The sequence below is a fragment of the Phocoena phocoena genome, chromosome 3, assembly GCF_963924675.1.
Source record: "Phocoena phocoena chromosome 3, mPhoPho1.1, whole genome shotgun sequence".
Lineage (NCBI taxonomy): Eukaryota > Metazoa > Chordata > Mammalia > Artiodactyla > Phocoenidae > Phocoena > Phocoena phocoena.
Genome location: NC_089221.1, coordinates 31,830,303 through 31,853,639, shown reverse-complemented (window position 1 = coordinate 31,853,639; position 23,337 = coordinate 31,830,303). Strand labels below are relative to the sequence as shown.

The window sequence follows — 23,337 nt, the reverse complement described above, 5'->3', positions numbered from 1 at the left end:
GTGAAGGAGAAGGCTAATGCAGACAGGAAGTGACAACGGCAATGAGAGAAAAGACATGGGGGTTGGTACAGACTGAGCATAGAGAATTCTAGAGGTGGGAACAGAGTAGTAAAAGATGAAGCCAGAAGCAGATGGTGAAGGGCATAAGGAGCTTAGTTAGAATTTATCCTGAAGGTGGGAGGGAACCAGAGAACTTTAACAGGAGGAGTGGTGGTGACATGGTGACACATGGTGAGTGTGGATGTGATTCTAAACACAATGGGAAGCCAATGCAGTAGTCTTTGTTTGTAGAAGATTACTCTCAGGGAGGACGAAGAATGGCTTTGAGGTTTCTAAAGGACCCAGAGAGTCACCCAAAAGTGAGGACAGTGGAATGGAGGTGCTCATCTGTGGCAAGGGCTTTGCAGTTTTTTAAGGTGGTTTCCAAAAACCAGCCACACTTCTTCTCCTTCTCCCTCTTTTCTTCCTCTTTTTTTAACGAGTTCTTTATTGGTCTTTTTATGTTTCTTTTTTATAGCAGTCACTTCTTGTTTCTTGGGTTAATAGCCTCTCCTACCTCACCGATGATATTCATGTTTTCATCATTTTTTTCATTCATAGTCTCTGTTTCCTCCAAGTTGCTTCGTTATATCTATTTGTTCTGATATCCATCTTTCATACTGGAAACTTTTTTCAAATGCCTAGTGATCCCCAACTGCCACACAGATAAGTGTTGAGCACCAGGAAGCAGACTGGAAGCCCTGTGTGCTGGATGGCTTTTGTTGACTGTGCTGTGACCTGGCTCAGTCATTTCCTTGGGGGAATACCTGGATTTCCTATTCTTCTTACTGTGGGGTATAGACCTGGCTTCCAGCATTCTGGAATCTCCTCAAAGTCCACCTGCCCTGAAATCTTATCTCACTAGAGATATCTAGATCTCCGTGGAAGGTGAGGGCTTCTTCAAGTTTAGCCATCAAAGTTCTTTCTCTAGAAGATCTCTGCTGAGTGAAGATTTGGGAGTTCAGCCTCTCTGGCCTGCTAGTGTTAGTAAAGGGCACAGGTGGGAGTTGGTACCGAGATGACCTAATGACCCGGATCAAGGATACTTGGATGCCAGGCCAGGATGGGGAACAGGAAATGGGACTAAAGGGATTGGAGAGTACATCCCGTCAGCTCTGTCTCACACTGTGGCAGGTACTCACCGAACAGCCTTGACTCGGTGCCACCGACCGTCACTGAATGAACCGTTCACCATGATGGATGCTACACCACTGCCCAGGTTATAGCTAAAGGCGTCGGAGAAGAACAAGACAGAGAACAGAATAAAACACTGATGTACGCACCGATGGTCGTTCACAAATGATTCTCACTGCGAAAGTTCTTTGGAGCTCAGGATGTAGTTTCTTTAACACAAAACAAAACAATGTTATAAAGACACTAGGTCCCCAGATTAGGCCGAGTGACCAAAGCTGGTTTTTTATTTTTAACTGTGGTAAAGTTTACAGTCTTAACCATTTTTAAGTGTACAGTCCAGTGTTAAGTATATTCACATTGCTATGCAACCAATTCCAGAACTTTTTCATCTTGTAAAACTGAAACCCTCTACCCATTAAACAACTTGCCATTTCGCCCTCCCCCAGCCCTCGGCAACAACCATTCTTTCTGTTTCTATGAGTTTGACTGCCCTAGGTACCTTGTATAAGCAGGGTCATACAGTGTTTGTCTCTTTGTAACTGGCTTTTTTCACTTAATATAATGTCCTCAAGGTTGATTTATTTTAGGCTCTATGTACAGTATTAGAGTATAAGGAACAAAAGGGCTTTATCGTTTGTAATGTGTTGTATCAATACTAGGTTGAATAGTATCCCCCCAAAATTAATGTCCACCCAGAATCTCAAAATGTGACCTTATTTGGAAACAAGGTCTTTGCATATGTAATTAGTTAAGAGGGGTTATACGGGGGTTATATGGGGTTAGGGAGGCCCTAAATCCAATATGACCGGTGTCCTTACAAAAAGTGGAGATTTTGACACAGAGACAGAGACATACGGAGAAGAACGCCACATGAAGATGGGACTGGAACGTTGCATCTCTAAGCCAAGGAGCACCAAGGATTGCCAGCAACCATCAGAACCCAGGGGAGAGTCATAGAACAGACTCCCTCAGAGCTCCCAGGAAGAAGACACCCTGCCAACAGCTCCAGGTTGAAATTCTAGCCTCCAGAACTGGGAGAGAATACATTTCTATTGCTTTAAGTCACCCAATTTGTGGTGAGTTATTATGGCAGGCCTCAGAAACGAATACATGTGTTTTTACTTTTCAAAAGACAAAACAGAGCGAAACACTGCAGAGCAAGCTGAGCCCCAAAGAATTTACGGGAAGTTGCCTAAAATCTCAGAGCTAACATATAGGACTTGAACTTGGTGTCTTCCCTGCCCCCGACCCTGCCACATTTTACTCGGTAGCTTTCTATTTCCTATTTCAGTTGCCAGATACCGTGATATGCTAAGGGGATCAGAAGACATGCATATGTTGTTTACCAGAGAGAAATAACCCTCTTATTTCAGTGTTCATTCAATTATTCTAATTTAATTCAATACAACAAATATTTGGTGAGTGGCGATTCTAGGCCGGGCACTGGGCCAGCTGCCTAGACCTCCCCTTGATAAAATAATAAAGCCTATGTAATCATGCTTTTGAAGGAAAATGTATTCCACCTAGACGACCCTCTCCTCATCTTGTAAGGGGACATGTCTCTCCTTTAGCTCATTGGCCAAGAAACAGGAATATTGAGAGGAAACCCGCATTAGTCACTGAGCTCTTGCATGCACTCAGTATAAGAGAGGAGCAAAAATAGAAAGCTTTGGCTTTCCCCAGGGAAGCACTATGGGTCCTTTCTTTAATACTGGAGCCTCAAAGAAGTCACACAGCCCATCGACATTTAACCAAGAATAGAACTCGGGTGACTTGACAAACTCTGAGACAAAGCTGTTGCTCTGACCTAGAAAACTCCACCGTTTTCTAATGAATTTTCCCACATCAAGTGTCTCCTTGTACGAAGCAGCCTGGAGGTGGAATTTTCAGATTTCATTATTTAGTGGCCAAATGCTTGTTGAAGAAATGAATGAGTATAAGGAAGGGCTGAGAGCTGGTTGGCAGAAATGTAGCTGAATTACTATGTGGGCTTTTATGAGAGGCAGAACGGGGTGATAGAAGGAGCCTAGACACTTGGATTAGATGAATCTGCCTCGCCAATTACTAGTTCTGCCATCTTGGGCAATTTGCTTCGTTTCTCTGAGCCTAAATTTTCTAATCTGTGAAATGGGGTAATAATACCTTCCCTGAAGGGTCTTAGGGAAGATTCAGTAAGATAACATATGTAAAGAGCACAGCACAGAGTAGGAGCCAAATAAATAATCCCACTGCCCCCAATATACGCAGTACTTAATGCAGCTTGGATATAGCATCAAACAATACAACCTGGGGGGGAGCTAGCAATAGGAGAAAGTTGCCGCCAAGAGATAAACTTCTCAAGCCTCTCCTGGAAGAGTAGTCATGTGTGAGAGTAAACCAACAGGCTGTAAATATGTAACCAGACGTCCAGAAACACCCAGGTGTCAGAATCAAGGTGACTTGGGTATAGCTGCGGTGGCACCAGACTGGAATGTGATTGTAATCAAGTGAATGGAAACCTTTTCAGTTGTGTTCGGACGAAGGCCGGGCCTTCTTCTTCTGTTCTCCAGCCTGATGACACGCCTGTTCATGCAATGAGCCAGACTGCATTCGAGGGAGCAAATGCTGAACTCAGCAGACAGGAATCCAGCCATCACTGCAGGTGGTGGTGTGGCCCAGTTGGCACATCTCTGGCCTGACTCTCCAACCGCCCCCCCGCACCGACTCTCTCTGATTTCAGACCCTCCGAATAACCTCCTGCTCCCCCAGACACCTGATACATCACCCTGGAACTTCTCTTTCTTTTAAATAATAAATGACCAAGATTAGTGGTTGCCTTCGTTGGGAGGGGGCATGAGGGAGCCTTCCTGGGTGTGGGTGGGGGAATGTTCTATACCTTGTTCTGGGTGGTGGTTACACAGCTGTTTACATGTTTAAAAATGTATTGAGCTGTACACGTAGTATTTTGCACTTTATGTAAATTATACCTCAATTTTTAAAAATTGAAGTATAGTTGAATTACAACGTTGCATTAGTTTCTGGTGTACAGTGAAGTATACACCAGTCTATGTATATGCTTTTTCAGATTCTTTTCCATTATAGGCTATTGAATATAGTTCCCTGTGCTATACAGTAGGACCTTGTTGTTCATTTTATATATAGAACTGTGTATCTGTTAATCCCAAACTCCTAATTTATCCCTCCCAACCCCCTTCCCCTTCGGTAACCATAAGTTTGTTTTCTATGTCTGTGAGTGTGCTTCTGTTTTGTAGGTAAGTTCATTTGCATCACGTTTTTTTTAGATTCTACATACGAGTGATATCGTATAATATTTGTCTTTCTCTGACTCACCTCACTTAGTTATACCTCAATTTTTTAAAAAAGGTAAAAACATGTGAATGAACGAATAAACGAACCAATAAATGCACACCTGGTTTCTCTATCAACGTCCTGTGTATCCGGTTAGAGTGAATCGGTTAACCTGATCCAAGAGTACCTACTCAATTTGGTGCTCACGGAAGGCTAGGAGGCTGAGCGCCATGGTGGGCCACCAGGAAATGCCATCAGGTGGGGTCCTTATGGTGGCACTTATACTTAGGCCGCCTTTAAAGTATAGCACAGGGTACTCTGCTAATGTCAGACTGCTTTCCTTTCTCTGCTGCATGAAAATGTTATCGAGGTCACATGGAAAATTAGTGGGAAAGATCGCCCGTAAAGTGATATTCACACACCTGGCTTCATGCCCTAAACATAATCATAAAACAAAATGAAACGAAACAAACAGCAAAAACCACACTCATCGCTGAGCACGCCGATTCCCTTTCTTTTACGTCACCTTGCACCAAAACCGTACATAATTTTTTTTTTAGAATTCCACTGTTCTTCCTTATTCTCTGGTTGAAGTGCTCTGAGCTCTAAATTAGCAAAAGGACAAGCACTTAGGTGAAGAAAGCTGAGATTATATTGTATTATCTTAGGTTTCCTACTGTTTGCTTTGGACCTGGATCGAACACCAAAACCTCAAAAATGGTTCATCTACCCAATCAACCAGTTCATTCTCTAGGTTCCACTGATGTAAGCTGCTTGAGGGCAGGGCCTTATTCAGAATAATAACAACCATAACAATAATAATAGTTGAATTTTATTTAGTAGATATATCGTGCCAACTTCCGGACATATGTTAGCGATCGGAGTTTTTAGAACACAGAAAACACCCGATCAAGGATAATCATTATCACTAATAACTAGATATGCCAGGCCCTGCACTAAGGCCTTTCTATGAATTAACTCATTCAGTCCTCATGACTAACCGTTTCCTTTTACGGAGGTCGGTAACTTGCAGGAGATCACGTGGCCGTGGGAATCCGGCACGTCTGACTCTGAAGCCCATGCTTGTGACCACTTCAGACCCTGTTTCTCAGGGCGTGGTGGTTCCTGATGGCTTCCAATGAGATTCTTGCGCACAGCGGGACTTCCTCCACCAGCATCTCTGGGTGTGGGCCCAGGAATCCAGTAACCTCTAACACGAGCCCCGCAGATGACTCTCTGTATGCTGACAGTTTCAAACCAGTGGCCACACTCTGATTCCTCTCTGTGCCCAGCCTCCCGCAGGGCTTCCATACTTCTGTGTTGGGTGAGTAATGTTGGGGGGAGTGGCTGCCCAGAGGCAGGAAATGCAGCAAAGCAGCCACGCTGGGCCTGGGGCCCAGGGAAGAGTTCAGATGTCTGCCTGCCTCCGGTGGAGACTGAGTGCTGTGCCCTTTACGCAGAGCACAGCCAGAACTCCAGGCTTAAGAGGAAAACACGGGGCCTATTTCCAGAAACCTGAGAAAGAGATGGTAAGAAAAGAAATACATCGGGATGGCGTGGAGTTGTAAGAAGGGTGCCCGGGGGCCTGGGGGTCTGCCCAGGGCCGGGTGTGAGAGCCAGCGGGGGCTGTGAGGGGCCCCGAGCAGATCGAGCTTCCCTGTCCAGCTGGGTTTTCACTGGCGGTTTAGGGGGAAGTTGGGCCTCCCACCCACGGCTGAGCTACTGTTTCAGTTCCTTTTTCTGGGCACAATCAAGTACTTGAGGCCTTGGCGAGGTTAACCACAGGAAAACCACAAGAAAATGGCTTTGCGGCAGCCAGCCTGAAACTGGGGTGTGAAGAGCTCAGCATTTGACCTCAGGGCCCGGGGGAGGGGACGGAGGTGGTGAGAACTGCTCTCTCCAGCTTTCAACCACACGCGGTACCCCAAAGTCCTCAACAACCATAGGGTTACATCGCTGAGCACGCTCTGCTGGGTAGGAGGGCCAAGCGTGCTGTTGGACAAGTGACATTTCCTTTCGAAGTGCCTTTTATTCGAATTGCAAAGACATGGCATTCTACCCTGGCTGTCAGCAATCCCAGCGCGTGACCCACTGAAGCCCCACAATTAAGCCTTCATCTTCTCTGAAGTTCCGCTCTCACTTTCGTCTATTTCAATTCCAATTAATTCCATATCATTTAATGAACACTCGTGCTAGTCACCAGAGGGGGGATTAAAGAAGGAAAAGCCAGAGAAGTTCCTGTCCCCGTGGAACAGATGGTGAGTAGGGGTTTCAAACCTTAGCAGGCCTCAGAATCACGTGGAGAAACAGTTAACAGATTGCTGGGTCCCACCTCTAGAATTTTCCTGGTTCGGTAGGTCGGGGTGGAGCCTGAAAATTTGTATTTTTAATAAGTTCCCAGGAGATGCTGATGCTGTGGGTCCGGAGACCACAATCTGAGGATCACTGGTCTAAACAAGAGATTTCTAACCTCAAGTGAGGCTGTGCTATCACAATCTGTAGAGAAGCTTTTTCATAGTACACAGCTGGTACCTGCCCCTTGGGAATCCCGCTAGCACCCAGCTGCCATCCAGCTTCTGGTGGTGAGGAGTCATCCAGGTAATCCTTTAGCTACTTCATAGGAACCCATCTGACCAATCTGAGAGCAGTCCAAACCGACGTAAAAGATGTTAGAACTTCTGGAACTGGCTTATCCGTTATCACCCAAGAAGCACTTTTAAAAATCCAAATGTTGGGTTGCCCTATTGAGATATGAATCTGTGCTTTGTTCTTTGCAGTGGGAGATTGGACAAAGCAGGCATTCTCCTTCCCAAGGCTCCAGAGTGAGTAGGGAGCAGAGTCAGAATATAAAGAAAGGTCTCTAGACTAAATCTTCAGATCTTCCTGAGCTGGAGAGCACTGGGCCAAATACCCGAGTCCATGCTTGGCAGGATCAAAGTCCTCTTTCGACTACTTCCTAATTTGTAAGTGGGGAGTATATGGCAGTAACATACTAGAACAGGAGTCACAAAATTTTCCTCTAGAGGGCCAGATAATAAATATTTCAGGCTTTGCCATACAGTCCCTATTGAAACTACTCAAGCGTATCACTGTCTCATGAAAGCAGTCGCTGACAATACATAGATGAATGAGGGTGGCAGTATTCCGATAAAACTTCATTTACAAAAATGGGTGGCGTGCCAGATTTGGCCGTCAGGCTATAGCTGACCAACTGCTGCTCTAGGGATGGATATTGGAAAGAAGGACCAGGAGCCTCAAATTAACTCAGAGCTGCAGGCAGCTGCTAATTCTAGCAGACTGTGCTCTGGCTCCCCCTGCAACCCTCTGTTTGGCGTGATCTGTACCGTCTGAGAAAAATCGCAAGGTGATGTAGAAAGCACCTGGAGTAGGGGTTACCTGAACACCAGGGCTCCATCCCGAAGGCCCAAGGAAATGAAGTCACTGTTGGGTCTCATGGGGCTGTCTCCCCTCCACATCAACAGGCCGTCTTTGGCAGTTGTCTTAAACCTCATGAACGCATTTGATCTGGATCCTGACACCCTGGAGGAAACACACAAATAATTACATCAGATCAACCAGTCTCCACCAACATTCATTTCTCAGGAATCCCAGATTCCTCTGCCAATTACGAGGATAATCTGACACTTCTGACTCTTACTACCAGGAGATTAGAAAAGGCATCACCACCACAGCTCATGCCATGGGTCTAAAGGTCTGACCTCCTCATTCTGCACTTTGGAGTCTGTCTCTCTCCCCACGTGTGGTCAAATGCCACAAGAGAGCATTTGATGAGTCACAGATCAGCCAGACTGTGGCCAATGCCACGGTCCCAGCCTGCACCCCCAATACACACCTCAAGTCTTCCCTCTTTCCTGTCCTACCACTCACGGGTCCTTGGGAAAGTGTCCCCTGTTCCTCAAAAGGAAGTGGTTTCCTTAATTACCAAGAGGTTCAAGTTGGCAGCTGCTCTGGGCTATGATCGTGGCTGTGGGTGGCTATCTCTGGAGGTGACATCCTTGAGGGCAGAGGAAGAATGACTGGACAAGGGGCAGAGTGTCAGACAAGGAAGGTGCCTTGACGGGATAATGGTCTCGTGGGGTGTTGGGGCAAAAGCAGGGTGGAGAGGAACAGGAAGATGAGAGGAAGGAAGGGGTGGTCAGGAAGGTCAGGTCCCGGCCCTACAGCTTTGGCTGGGAATAGGCTCACGTGATTCTGTGTCCCTATCAGTTCTGGGATGTTCTTAACAATTCTTGGGAAGAGACTAGTTCACAGATCCAGTTTCCCTAGAAAGTGACCAGTGTTTCATCTGCAATAGGAAGAAAAGCAACCATGAGGTCCTTAAATAAAAGGTGAGATGAGAGTAAACATAATTTAATATTGCTCCTAAGATGGCACTACTGGAAAAAGCTCTTTATCCATTCTCCTGTCACGTGCACCTTCCCTCTGTCTCACGAGCATGGCCTGGAGCTGCAGAGTGCATTCAGTAGTGAACAGTGGAGGGGACTTTTGTCTAAGGCTTCCCAGAGCCTGAGCCAGACAGGAGGAGATCAAGTTTGCCCTCCCCAGGCAGGGTCCCGGAGTGGTGGGCGAGGAGCAGGGTCCATGATACTGACTGCCTCACCGGGCCAGGTGCAGTGCAATCCAGCCCCGGCCTGTTCCCTAGAAAGCTGCTTTCCCAGTCTTTTGTCCAAGTTTCCTTCTTTCCCTCACTTGCCTTGGATACACTGATTGGTACAAGCCAATCACGAGGGTTCCATTTCTCTTGCAGTGACTGGTTTAGGGGTGGGCATGTGACCCACTGTTGTCCAATGAGACAGAGGAAATTTATCAGGAGGATTCTAGAAAAGACTCCTTTCCTTTTTAAAAGAGTCACATGAAAAAAAATTTTTTTTACTTGCATGGGATGTTGCCATGATTTATAGCCATTTAATGAGTATTTATGATCAACTATCTTATAACCACAAAGGGTATAACCATTGGAAAATATGCTGAGGATAACAAGGCAGGAAAATGGGTCTTTGAATAATACCGTTGATTATCTGAATTAATCAACTCAGGATCCAGTCTAAGTCTGGACAGCTTGTTATGTGAAATAATAAATACCCTCCATGCTTAAGACACGTTGAGCTGAGTTTCCTGTTACTTGCAGCCAAAGGCATCTAACTGAAACAGACCCCGAACTTGACTTTTCCCTGCAGCTTCACACACATGCTCACGTACATGCACCTACATATATGCGCACAGGCGCCGCTGGGCTTTCTGCTTTGGGGCACTGCACCTCCTACTTTCACCAAACCCCTCTGCTCCCAACCACCCAGGGCCTCTCATTAAGCACCAGGGGGCTAGAAACTTGGGCCCTGTTCACACCCTTCCAGTTTCTGGGGACTGAACACCCTTCCATCTCTGGGGAAAAAGGGCTTAAGAAAGAAGAGGGTTTCTTGGCTGGGACTCCATTTTGCCTAAGGCCCATGAAAGACAACCTTGATAAACAGAACATGGGATTAGAGAAACAAAGCCCTGTCTGTCTGGCGTGTGTTCAGAGTCACCAGGGACATCCAATGCCCTAGGAAAATGTCTCTCAACCTCTTTCGTTCCTCGAAAAGCCACCACATTCCACCCTAAGAACTGGATGCCTTTGGCTTAAAGCATCGCCTTAGTCTGTGAAGATGTGATCAACCTGAAGAGGATGGAAACATTCTAGAATGATTGTGCCGGTGGTAGGGTGAGGGATGGCACACTCTAGACTACAAAGAGCTAGGGGGGAAGGAAAAGAAAGAGAAAAGGGTAAACTGAAAGCGCTGTTGTCTGGTGGAGGGTGCCCCAGAACCCTTCCTCGGCGGGCTTCTTCAGACCATGGCCACAGAGCAGCGTGACGCCGACTGCCCTGCTGGGGAATCGGACTCATATAACCCTGGCTTCGGGAGCATCAAGTTCTCACTGCCTCTCAAAGCCTGAATATTAGAAATCCCGGGGCTGGGCACGTCCCTTTCTCTGGGAACGTCCCTTGGACCAGAAAGGCTTTGGGTTGTTTGTCATGGGCTTGTTTCAAAGGTTGCATTTTTGAGTTTGTTTTTTGTGTTGTTTTTGTTCTAGTTTCTATGTTTATTTTGTATGTTTTTTCCCCTCTGGGACTATGGCTAAATTCTCGTGCCTTTTTGGAGAACTATCTTCTGGCACGGAAGATAAGGAAAAGCTCTGGGAAAGATATTGAGAAACTGACCTACCAGGAGATAAGGAAGGTGCCTGTGGAAGCTTCTTACCTCTTGAGGATATCCGGATGGTCATATGTCAGGTAACTGCGGCCGATAAACTGAGGGATCTCAATGGCTTCTGTGACGGCTGAGACGGAACAGAAAATGGAGGTTACGTGCTACATGGCTCTCTTGACCCCTACACTCCACCACGTGGCAGGAAAATACAAAGAAAGCCAGTTCCTGGAAGTAGGACATTTATCCACTTGGCGGCACAGGCACTTGGCCTGGTTTGGGACTGCCCGGACTGATGGCCTGTAATCGGCATCTCCCTGCCGTCCCCTCTCTGGGGCCGGCCGTCACTCCTATCGGTCTCAGCACTGCCGAGAAGGCCTTGCAATATGCCAAAACTTGAACTGTGCCCAATTATTCTTGGAAGCCAAAGGGCAGGTCTTGGGCCATGCGAGGAGCAGCTGGGGATAACCCTGTTCTCCAAGGGAGGCAGAGAAAACAATCCCCCCAACAAAACCCACCAGGATTTCTCTAGCTGAAGCCAATCTGGTCCAGAGCCCTTTCAGCCATGACCTCAGACACTGGTGACGCAGAGGGGATGAGGCTTTGACAATTGTTTGCAAATCACCTTCCGGTGTTGTATTTCACAAGATTTTCACCACAATCACAGGAAGGAGCAGGGAGTGCGGGGTGAAGGGGAGGGTTTGATTGTTCCCATTTTTATTTTATTATTATTATTTTTTGCGGTACGCGGGCCTCTCACTGCTGGGGCCTCTCCTGTTGCGGAGCACGGGCTCCGGATATGCAGGCTCAGTGGCCATGGCTCACGGGCCCAGCCGCTCCGCGGCACGTGGGATCTTCCCGGACCGGGGCACGAACCCGTGTCCCCTGCATCGGCAGACGGACTCTCAACCACTGTGCCACCAGGGAAACCCCCCATTTTTATAGACTAGGAAATTGAGGCATAAAATCATCAAGGATTTGCCCAAGATCATACAGCTAAGAAAACAAAAGACCATGAGCCAGACCGACTCTCCCCAGTTCTGGCCCTGAGCCCACTTTTTACTTTTCAATATTTTAGAGGTGTGTTTCCTTCCTCCCAACTTCTCATCTTTGTTTTCTTGAGGAATCTCCTTCTTCCATACAGTCAGTAAAAGAATAGGCTAAGGAGTTGTGTTTGGTGTCACAAATTAGGGATAATTTAGGGGATTTCTTCTAAAGAGATTATAGCAATATCTCTTTTCTCTTTAGAAAGACACAAATGGCAGTTTAAATAAATTAAGGTAGAGTGAATCTCATGTTTAAAGAAATGTGCAAAACGAGAGAGAATAAGCCAGCTTATAAAACGAGTTCTAGTTTCACAAAAATATGCTGTTGGTACAAAGACACTGAACTAAGGACTCTATACCCAGGGGAGAAAACGTATAATTATTGACACTACAAACGACAGGAGGGTTTAAACTCCACTTCTAAACATTAAAAGAAAGAAAGAAGGAGGGAAGGAAGGAAGGAAGGAAAGCAAAACACAAAACCCAATGACACTGGGCCCCCAAATATAGGTTCCCATGTTAGCAGGTCGCCCACAGCATGCTCGCGTTCTCTTCATAAAAAAATAAAGGAAGGAAGGAAAGGAGGAAGGGAGAGAGAAAGAAAACAAGAAATGCAGAACAGAAGTAAAAAATGTTAAAGACAGTTTCTGAGGTAACTAAGAAATTGCTTCACTGTCCTGAGGCAGCACAGCCCAAGACAAGGGCCTGCTGACCGGAGGGCCTTTAGAGACTGAAGTGAACAGCTCTTGCATCTTAAATTCTGGGCTGTACCACAGGCCTGTCTTCCTCTGCTTAAAGCGAATAGGAGGAAGAAGGAAGAAAAGGAAGTCGAGAGAAAGGAAAAAGATGCAAAATGGCACGAGCAGAAAGATGGTGGGAAGAGGGAAGAAGAAGGGGAAAGTAGACGCCAGAAGAGGAGAAAAGAAAACCGTGGAGAAGGTGTAAAAATGGATGGCAGCCCCGGGCAGGGGAAGGAGAGGGGGATGGGAAAGGTGAGGCTGGAAGAGACACCCAGAGGAGCAGAAATAGAAAGGAGAGGGCCAGAAGGGGGGATGAGAAGTAAAAGTGCGGAAATGCAGGAGGGCAGGAGAGCTCTTAGCTGGGCTGGTGGGCCCCGGACTGCAGGGTGCTAGTGCCGAGACAGGAGGAGAGACTATCCCACCCAGAGCTAAACATCACTCCGGCGCCCCTGCTGGGTTAGGCTGAACCTCAGGCAGGGCCTGTCCCCGCTGTTGGGTCTGTGGCCAATAGTCCTCATTCCCCTGGACTCCTTGAAATGGTCAGGGCTCGCTCTGCACCTGGACCCTCAAAGGGGTGTGTAGGAGCCCCGTCCAGGTGCCTGCTAAGCCCCCCCAGCTCAGGAGCTCAGGGCTTCCCGAGGTCCAGCTGGGGGACAAGTGTGTTCCCAGGGCCGGCGATTTTGGAGGGAGGATGCCCACCACCCTGAGAGGTGTGTCCCCCTCATTACCTGTGCAGGTGGTTGGCCTGCACTGTGCCCGCAGCCTGCCTTGGCATGAGCCCAGGGCACTGTCACAGCTTCTCAGAGGACTCGCTGTACTTACTATTGAGGCAGTAGTTCCCACACTCTGCCAGATGCCAGCATGAAACAGAACAGGGAAGGTCAGAATCTCACAGTCATTGTAAAGTCCCAATTACTTTGGTTGCAGATTTCTGGGAACCAGCCTTGCTGCCCTCGTGAAGCCCTGCAGGAATTCACATTCCTCTTACGGAATGTGAATCTGATTCCCAACGGGAACCACTGGAAATCTGCGTGGTTAGCACCAAGTCACCCAACACACCTCCCCAGTCCCAGCTCACGAGTGGAGGCACAGGTGGTGGTGGACCAAGAAGATGTATGCAATAAATTGTCTGACACCTCTGAGGCTCCCCTGAGCTTGTGCTGACGATCCCCATTTAATCTAAACCTGGAGAAATAATTCCTTGCTAAAGTTACTTACCCTGTCAATGACCATTTATTTTCTTGTTTCCAGGCTACATGTGAAAAAGGCATGATAAGCCAGCCAGCTGCCTCTTTTTTCTCTCCGTAGTGGAAAATATCACCCTAATTCCCACCCCACCCCCTTTTGCAATATTTCAGAGCCCTGGTGATGTGGTGATTAACAAAGAGCAGGGGAACGTTCTAGAAATGACACCACTGAATACAAAAATGGTGAAAATACACTCAGTGTCGTCAGCATATGTGGATAAATATTAATTCCGTCCTACAACATAGCAGCTAGAAGTGACCATCTAGCCCTTTCTGGCCCTTTGTGGTTTGTTTAAATATTGCAAGCACAACTATATTTGATCCTAACCCTTTATATCTACTTTCTTCTACACATTGTCTTTTTTTCTGTGGCAAAGGCACTAGTCGAAAAGTGTTTTTGGTGCTTCCTCACATTTAGACCTAAAAGCTCGTGCCATCTGGTGACACAAATAATACCCGCAATGAATAGCAGCCTGTAAGCTAGGCAAAGCATTTTCCACTGCAGGGACTTGAAATTTCCAATGGACCATATGACGAGTTAAAGGGAGCTTGCTGGCTCCTTCATAGTCCCAGGACCAGTGAAGGAAGGACCTGGGGTGTTGTAACCTAGCTTTCCCAGCAGCCAGGACTCCTCTCAACAACCCCCTGAGAGATGGCCATCCAGCCCCAGGGAACACTTTCCACGATGGGTAGCTCTCTCGCCCATAGGGCAGCACCCTCCCCTGCTGGACAGCTCTACTTGGAGCAGATGTCTTGGTTCCATGAAACTGACTCTGCAGCCATAAAGTAAAGAACAGCAAAAAAATGTTTTTCAACACTACCGGTCTTCAGCTATCTAAACATGAACATCTAGGTTGAACACCCCCCCAAATTTTCCATTGTTTATGATACACCATCAAAAGAAAACAAATTCCCTGTAGTATGCACAATTCCTATGTCTTATTCACTTGTGTTTTTTCATACTGAGTTTTCTTAAATTATAGCCCATACCTAATGATGCTATGTGTTTTATGCACTGGGACCCCTCTCCCCGGCCAAAAAAATCACCCAAATCACACCCAGCAATACGATGTGAATTTACTAGACACAACATAAAATGTCCAGAATGTGGGAGATCAGTATGGACCAGGCAGGTTCCCATCTCTGAGGACTGCCCATCCCTGACAAATGTGTGACCTAAGCCATTAGCTTTTGGTGTCGGTAGTGAGTGTAGAGCAGCTTCAGCTGCTACAGAGAAACAACCCCATCTAGTGGCCTGCAGGGTCCTGCATGGTATGAGCCCAAACTCTAATGCAGGGAAGGGAAAGGAGGACCCGGCTCAGAGGTCTTTCCCAAGTGGCCTGTCTGCTACGGGCTGGGGGAACCCCAGGATGAAACAGCTGCATCCTGCACCCCTGTCTTGGACATGCAGAACATAGCAAATGCTCTGAAAAGTCCCACAGAAGAGACAGTGGTTTGTTTACCCAGGATTACCCAGATTTATTTGACCCCAGAAGCCCCCTCCCATTTTGTGCCTATGAATGTATGCTGTCTGTCTCTCTGTGTGAGAGCAAAACAGCCATCAGTATTCCTTGGAACTTAAATTTTTACACATCCTTCGTGGAACTCTGCTTTAACTCGTTAGTAACTTAAATACAAGAGCCCTGAGGGACTGGGACACAGGTGGGTAAATGTGGATGAGAGCAGAGAGAAAGAAGACAGAAATCTCTAATGATGGCGAGTATCTTTTTGAGGAGGGCAGCTTTTTCTTTTTTTTTTTTGCGTTACGCAGGCCTCTCACTGTTGCAGCCTCTCCCGTTGCAGAGCACAGGCTCCAGACGCGCAGGCTCAGCGGCCATGGCTCACGGGCCCAGCCGCTCCGCGGCATGTGGGATCTTCCCGAACCGGGGCATGAACCCGTGTCCCCTGCATCGGCAGGCAGACTCTCAACCACTGCGCCACCAGGGAAGCCCAGAGGGCGGCTTTTTGACACCCCTCTGGTGAGGTGAGAAAAGGGCCTCGGTACTGGGGTACAGCATGGGGTGCTGAGGTTTGAGGTGGAAGAAGGCACCTAAGAGTGACAGCCCCCAAATGGAAGGTGAGGGGACGACCAAGCTCTGTGGGTTTTGCTGGCACCTGGAGTCGCGGCGGCTGGGAGTTGAAAGACCCTCTGGCTCCTCCTGCCCCGGTTGGGGACAGAGAGGCTCACTTTTCTGCATTTCAGTGGGAGCCCGGTGCCCACCTCCATCTGGGCTCAGGCTCTGCTCCTGCCTCTGATTTTTCCAGAGACAAAGGGCAGGATGGGGGCCCCAAAACACCCTCAATGTTCTGATGGTCTGGGAGCCTGGACCGCTCCAGGATTTGTCTGAGTTTCTGGCCCCAGCCTGTCTGCACCACCAAGAGGTGAGAACAAGTTTCCAATCTCCCGACTAGGGTCCCAGTGGAATTCGCCTCTGAGGAGGGTAGAAAGAACCAGACTCACTGAGGATCCCAGAAGCTAATTTCCTGACGGAGAAGGTACGCCTTGGTATGGACGGAGCGAGGCCTGGTGCTGGGGATTTCTACAACATGCTGCTCACTATAAAGGGCTGGTTTAACTTCTGTGGGGAGTGCTAGGAGAGGTTCGTGCTTTTGAAACATGATCTGTTAATCAGGGAGGGAAACAACCCTTAAATATATGAGGCTAAGAATCACCTTGCTAGGGCTTCCCTGCTGGCGCAGTGGTTGAGAGTCTGCCTGCCGATGCAGGGGACATGGGTTCGAGCCCCGGTCCGGGAAGATCCCACATGCCGCGGAGCGGCTGGGCCCATGAGCCATGGTCGCTGAGCCTGCATGTCCGGAGCCTGTGCTCCGCAATGGGAGAGGCCACAACAGTGAGAGGCCCATGTACCGCAAAAAAAAAAAAAATCACCTTGCTGGATCAGACAGGATCCTCTTTGACAACCAAGGCTGGCTTCTAACCATTCTTTGTCTCTCTCACGAAGAATATACCCCAACTTTTAGACTGTTCTCCCGCATCTCTGTGGAACCAGCTCTCCTCCCTTTATTTCCGATCCTCACTCAGGACTAGAGGCTCACCTCAAAAGTCTGTTTGGTAACTGTGCACCTCTGAGAGCCTGCTGGGGCCTGGAAAAATTGTCCTTAACGGTCCTAACCTGCACCCAGAGTCCCACTAATCCTCTCAAGCCATATAACAGGAGAAGTTACGTGATACAGGCCACACATCCTATATACGAATCTTCTTAGGATTGGTAACAGTTGCCATTTTGCCAGAAACACCATCGTTACTTCAAAGCACAAGGAAATACTGACATAACACAAGGACAGCTGATGTTCTGCCTGGATTTTAATCTTGGCTCTAGCCTAGGATGTTGAAGAAAAAGAGCCCTGAAAGCCCCCCAGAGCCCCCCCGCCACTGTGCATCCCCTTGGATCTCGTCAGGAGGCCCAGGCCCTCATCAGCGATCTGACTCTTTACTCGGGGGAGATTTATTTCTCATTGAACCCGAGCCTATACTTACAAAGCTATGCACGTGAGTACTTTATATCTGTTATGGCTCATGTTCTGTAACAGGAAAGGAGGGTTAACACGATCACAAATTATCCTCTCCTTCCTCCTTTAATTCCCAAAGCTAAATGTTCACTTAAGCTTGGACTTTATATATTGACCATTAGTGTCAGCATTTAAGGCAGGAGCAAGCTTGAATGTGCCTGCAGTGAAACTGAAGACCTGAGAGATTCAAATGCTGATGTGTGAAATCCAGATCCGGTTTTCGGAGTGAACGGGCCACTCGAGCGGAACCTCTTCAAGTACCTGCTATTAGCTCAACAGTGATTTGCTTGTTAGAATTACAGTCAGGCTCATTCACAAATGTTCTTCTTCTTTGGGGGTTCGTCACCAAGGTGAGCTATGTTAATAAATATATTTCATATGATTTGCCATGCAGGTTTCAAAATTCATTTCACTATACTACTACCTAGTCTTGCAGCTGGAAAACGGGCACCTTTCATATTTTCCAAGACTGCTGCAAAACAACCTCTCCTAGCACTCCATGTCCCGAAATAGCTACCTGTTTTCCTCTAAGCCCCACTTCTAACAAAAATCAGGAACCTGGAAAAAAATAGGAAGGAGATAGAGCACGTTCCTTCGCTTAGGATGGCAGCCTTCTTTCCTTCAGGCCTGTCTACCTTTTCTAATTAGTTCCCAGACAGGTGAAGTCACCTGGCATTCTAAAAAGAAGGGCCACGTGGCCCGACATGACACAGCTGCACAACGCAGGCCTCCTCTGGACCCGCCGTGGCCTCCGCCTCCTTGAGCAGGTGTGGAAAGCTCAGGCCAGCAGGGCCTGTGGTCTGGGACCTGCTCTGATTTCACACAAGGGCAGGTTGAAAGCTGAGCGGCTCACAGCACTTGCTGGTGCATTTTATTTTTCTCACCAAGAATAATAACGTTTAATATCGGTTGAGTTCTTACCAGGCGTTCTTCTAAGGAATGTGCGCTGCCTCATTTAACCTATGCTACAATTCTCTGTGTTAGACAACATTGCTCTATTATTCCCATTTTACAAATGAGGAAACGGAGGTACAGAGGAAACATATACAGCATGGAAAATAGTCTACAGAAGGTTATTCATATTTTTGTTTGGAGCAACTAACGTATAATTCAGATTTTGCCGTACTTGGCAAGATGTCTCAGATTTCTCTTCGCAGCATTCACAGGTAGGAGTCAAAAATATTTAGTCAAGATATTTATCGGTCTATAAAGCCCAGGCATCCACCTGTCAGGATAGGCTCTGGGAGTGGCTCAGAGGTAGGAGTCCTGGAAACCTCCCTTACCCATATTATGAGTTAAACTTTTTCTTTTTAATTTGGCTGCCTGACCAGGGATCGAACCCGGGCCCCGGAGGTGACAGCGCTGAGTCCTAACCACTGGACCAACAGGGAATTCCCTATGAGTTAACCTTTTGATAGCTAGACCATGAGGAGATTCTCAGGAAAGGAGCCATAGTAGGTTGGGGGAAGCAGGGGGGGGGGGGGGGGACTATTTACTTATTGTTTACAGAACTGTTTCAGCATTTTAATTCTTATTAAATAATTACAGTAGTTTATATATAATTCATCATCTAATATGCTATTGACATCACTGATAAAAATAATTGGTATGGCTGTCCCAGGGTTATCAACTGGTCCCCCAAACGGTCTGTCCATTCCCTCCGCTCCCAGAAGCAGCACCTGAGTCCCCTCTCCCCCTTCCCTCCCTATGGTGTACCTTTCTGACAGTGCAGCCCCTCAAAGCCCAAGGGGCAGTCACACTCATAGCCCTCCTTCCTGGGTCGGCAGCTGCCCCCGTGGGCGCAGGGGGCTCCCACGCAGGGGTGAGCTGCATTCTCCACGTTCACGCCCCATGTGATGTCATGCTTCACGTGGATGGTCCGGTCATTCAGGATGATCTTAGGAAAGAAAATGTAAAGAAATTCAGGAATTCAGAAAACGTCTTTTCGGCCTTCTACAGCTTTCCTCAGCTAATGTGAACTATGCCTAGCTTTAAACAAAAGAGAGAAGGTCCGGTTGCTGCTTTTATAGTCTTGTAAGCGACACAGGCACTGAAGTGATTACATCTGGTGTTTGGGACACTCTGCATCGCTTCTAAGACTATACACGCAGCTTCCTCTGTCTCTGGAAGACCTGGCTACTCAGTGAGGTCGTAAAGAAGTCCCAATAACCACAAAATTAGGGTTCTAATTCTACATATTAGAATCACCCGAGGTGGAGGTGGGAGGGTTCAGAAATATACTCATGCCCAAGCCCCACCCAGACCAAGTGAACTAGAATCTCTGAGGGTGAGGTGGAGTCATCGGTAACTTTCAAAAGCTTCCCAGGTGATTCTAAGGTGCGGCCAAGGTTGAGAGATGCTGGTAGTAAAGCGGAGCAAGGAAGAACACAACACAAAATGCTGCACAGGCAGGAATCCAAGGGCGGGTGATCGCGTCTGGAGGTGGTGGAATTGTACTGCTGTGTCGTCCTGGCCAGAGTTCTCTGCCGCTTCTTCCGGCTCCACCATCTCGGCCCCGCAGTTGCCCCCCTCCCTCCTGCTTCCTCCCTCCCCTGACACTCTGGAATCCCCTTCCTGTTCACATCCTCTTCCCTGGAGTGAAACAGGTCACATTCTTAGCACCGCTGTACATATTCACCAGACGAGAGAGCTCTTTGCTCTCACCCTTTTTCCCTGCAATGGGGCTTTAGTGAAACTGATGAATTATAGGGTGAGGTTACTGGTCTCCCCAGACACAAATAAACAAACGGAGTGTGCCTTGGCCCTGAGCTGTTGGTACTTCAAAGTCTCACAGGCTTTGCTGAACTCAGAGACAGAGAGAACACATCCCAGGGGAAGGTCCACCACGCAGGGGGTCCTAAGAGATTAGCAATGGCACTTCCAGCCACTAACCCATGTTTCCACAGGTTTGCCTAGTTGTTAGAGAGTGTCAGGAGAGCTGGGAGAAAACTTTTCCCTAGCCCTGAATCTCAGAAGCTGCCGGACAAGAGCCAGAATCTTTCCGCAGTCTCCTCTTCTTGCTGAGAATGCAGGACTTGAACAAGCCACGAATGGCGCGGCCCACTGCAGGGTAAGGCAGAGCCGATGACTGGGTCACTGGGAGGGGAGGAGGACCTTTCCAGGAAGTAAGGAGGAAAGGCTTGTGTGTGCTGCGTGAAGAAGGGGCAAAACCTGACACAGTAGGAAGGAAGGTGAAGCCTCTTAGCACCTCAGCCCGCTTCCTAATTTCAAACCCGTGATTACACACGTGGCCGATGGGGGCCATGTCCCCACCCCCATTCCTGGAGGGACAACGGTCCGAACTGAGGTGTCACTGATATCACAGTTCAGCAACAAAGGGAAGCACACCAGAGAGAGGAAATATTGCCTGGGCCCCTTTTCTGGGCCCTACACTGGGACACAGAGCCCCAGGGGCCCTTCCCAGAGTCCAGATGTGCAAATCGTGAGAGGACCCTCCTCTCTCACTGTCCCTCCATCATCCTAGCCTCTCCTGGCTTTGCTGCAGGTCTGAAGGGATCAGTGGCCCCCATTCCTCCAGTGGTTGCTAAAGGCAAACAGGATACTGCTAACATCCAGGAAACGGATGTGCTTTTCTTCAAAGTCTTTTCCCCCAGTGTTTAGTGGTCCTGGAAATCTGGGTTGGTGGGTCAACCTGCATATCTGTTGCAGACAGAACATAATCTCATGACTGGAGGGATCATGGACAGCCCCAAGAGAAGGAATAAGAGACAGATATGAATGGGGTCAGCATCCCGTCTCTTTTACTAGCTGAGTGGATTTTTTCCAGACCTTCTATGGAAGGACTTTAATCTGTGCTCAAGAATATGGTTACTTGATTGATGAACAACTGTTAAATCATGGTGGTGGGGATGGAAGTGGAGGCGGCGAAAACAATTGGGTCTTGCCTTGAGCAGAAAGCAAAGTGACCCCAAAGAGAAGCAGGAGTCCCTATGAGACTCCATCCTCTTCCTTCCCTTTTGTAGAAGTGTCTATAGCGACCCGGTGCCAGGTGCCTTCCTCAACAATCCCAGGATATTTTAGTGGATGTGTCGTACAAATTCATCTTCACTGAGTTGCATTCATGGGATGTCTGCTGGATATAGCTAGGAGCAGATGTTATAAGAAAGTGGGGTTGCAAAGGTATGCTCTGAGCACTAAAAAATATAGCTTGAAAAACATTAAAAATTTCTCAAGCTTTCTTTCTTGGGTGCAGCAGGTTGAAAGTTCTCAATTCCACTGTCTGCGGTCAAGGTCACACAATACACATGAGGAAGGGAAGCCTGTACCTTCTGGATGCTCCCACTGAATGGCTTGAGGATGCCTGAGTTCTTCTTCACGTCATCATAATTGGGGACCCCGCCAATGAAAATGTCCGAGTTGCACTTAATCTGGGTGAAGCCTCCCTGCCAACAGGTGAAAAAACAAAACACGGTGCAACTTCAGAAAAAAATGGTTAAGATTATCAAAGGTACCTTTGGTTTCCTGTCAGGGAGCAAATGGCAGAGGCAGTCTCAAGACTCATCATGACAATCTGTCTACACATTGGCTTGACCTTTGCCTTGTTTTGCATTGCTACTTACCACCTGTTGGAAAGTAGATTTCTTGACATTTCTGAGACTCAGTTTCATCATCTATAAAATGCGAGCGAATATCGTAGACTGTTCCATCATCAATACCCCTCTCCCTGTAGGAAGATTAACTCCAACCTGTCAATCTCAAGTGGGGCTATGTAACTTGCTTTGGTCAATAAAGCATGAGCAGAAGAGAAGTTAATCACTTCTGGGCAGAGGCTTTCGGAGCCAGGAGGGGTTCACCATGCCCTCTTCCCCCACGCCCTGTTCCTTCAGCCTGGGTCTCAGATGAAAGCTGCAGCTGACCATTGACGGACATGTAGCGTGAGTGAGAAATAACTCCTTATTATAAGGTGGTGCTATTTGGGGCTTATGTGTACAGTACAGTCTAGCCTGTCCTGGCGGCTGAGATTCCACTGATTTAGCACTTTGCCTAGAGTTGGATGCATATTCACTAATGGTAAAGATAGAACCTCTTTAGGCCAAGAGAAAGGGAAGGCATGGCAGGTGGGAGGCATTCCTTGTTATCAGATACAAGGGCAGAGAAATTCTTTTCCAGCTTCTCGGAGAATTCCCCGTTGTCAATCCCCAAAGGCTGCCCCTGCTTCTGGTCACTTCAACAGCCTAAACCCAATGGCTGGGCTAGATAACAAGCTGTGTGTGAGATGTAATGTCTAAACTCCTTTAAACATGAGTCTTAGTTAAGTAAAATGTCCTAAGATAACACACATTTGAGACCTCTGGGGGATGAACACACTTTGGGTAACTTAAGTTATTGTTTCCTTTATGATCAAAAGAAATACAAACAGTAGCAGCATTTAATAATTTAACAAATATTACTGGGTACCTACTATGTCCCAGGTCCTAAGTGCTGCACAGACAACAGGAAATAAGAAAGCCCAGGTCCCTGCCCTCCAGAGGCTTACGCTGGGGTGAACACAGACAAGTGGCCGGGCAGGTAAGATTAACCCTGTGACTCTGGGTGCACCTGGCGGGGAGGGGGCATCACATACTCTACCGCAGACATAGGGAGTGGGGAGGTGCACTAGGGAGAGTTAGAACTGAGAAAGACGCTGGACAAACTCGGGGCTTAGGGGGCACGTAGGTATAGGGCAGAGGCAAGGAGGGACCAGATCATGCATGGATAGAAATGTGCATTTCACCCCAAAAGCAATGAGTTTTCAGCAGGAGAGAGAACAGTCAGACTGTGTTTTAGGAATATAACTGGCCAGAGGGAGGAGAATGGATTTGGGGTCTGGTTGCGATGGAGACAGAGAGGAGGGAGCTCCATCTAGGGGAGCACTCACGGTGGTGGGGTCCAGCCAGTTAGAAGCAGAGAGGTCTTGGATTAAACAGATTGAACTGCCTTCCGTCAATAACCTTCAGGCAGCTTCGAGGGTTCTTATTTAACTAGCGGGGAGGTGGAGGGGGGTGGTCATCAAAGAAGGGCTTCGCGAATTCTTGTGGCCCCATGAAACAGAGAACCAGACAGGAGCTGTCAGCACACACCCCCATGAACCCATCTCCATCTTGTC

The 23,337-nt window shown here is 47.8% G+C and overlaps 1 protein-coding gene across 1 annotated transcript in view; it reads right to left on the bottom strand.

The window, feature by feature from the left end:
- Positions 1 to 23,337, bottom strand: part of EGFLAM (EGF like, fibronectin type III and laminin G domains) — a 170,472-nt gene that overhangs the window by 1,746 nt on the left and 145,389 nt on the right. Inside the window, exons 17-21 of the mRNA XM_065874357.1 lie at positions 21,518 to 21,634; positions 18,948 to 19,128; positions 10,722 to 10,800; positions 7,858 to 8,001; positions 1,182 to 1,265 (exon numbers count right to left, since the gene is read on the bottom strand). Of these exons, the coding sequence (XP_065730429.1) occupies positions 1,182 to 1,265; positions 7,858 to 8,001; positions 10,722 to 10,800; positions 18,948 to 19,128; positions 21,518 to 21,634 (605 nt within the window). The remainder of the gene's footprint in view (positions 1 to 1,181; positions 1,266 to 7,857; positions 8,002 to 10,721; positions 10,801 to 18,947; positions 19,129 to 21,517; positions 21,635 to 23,337) is intronic.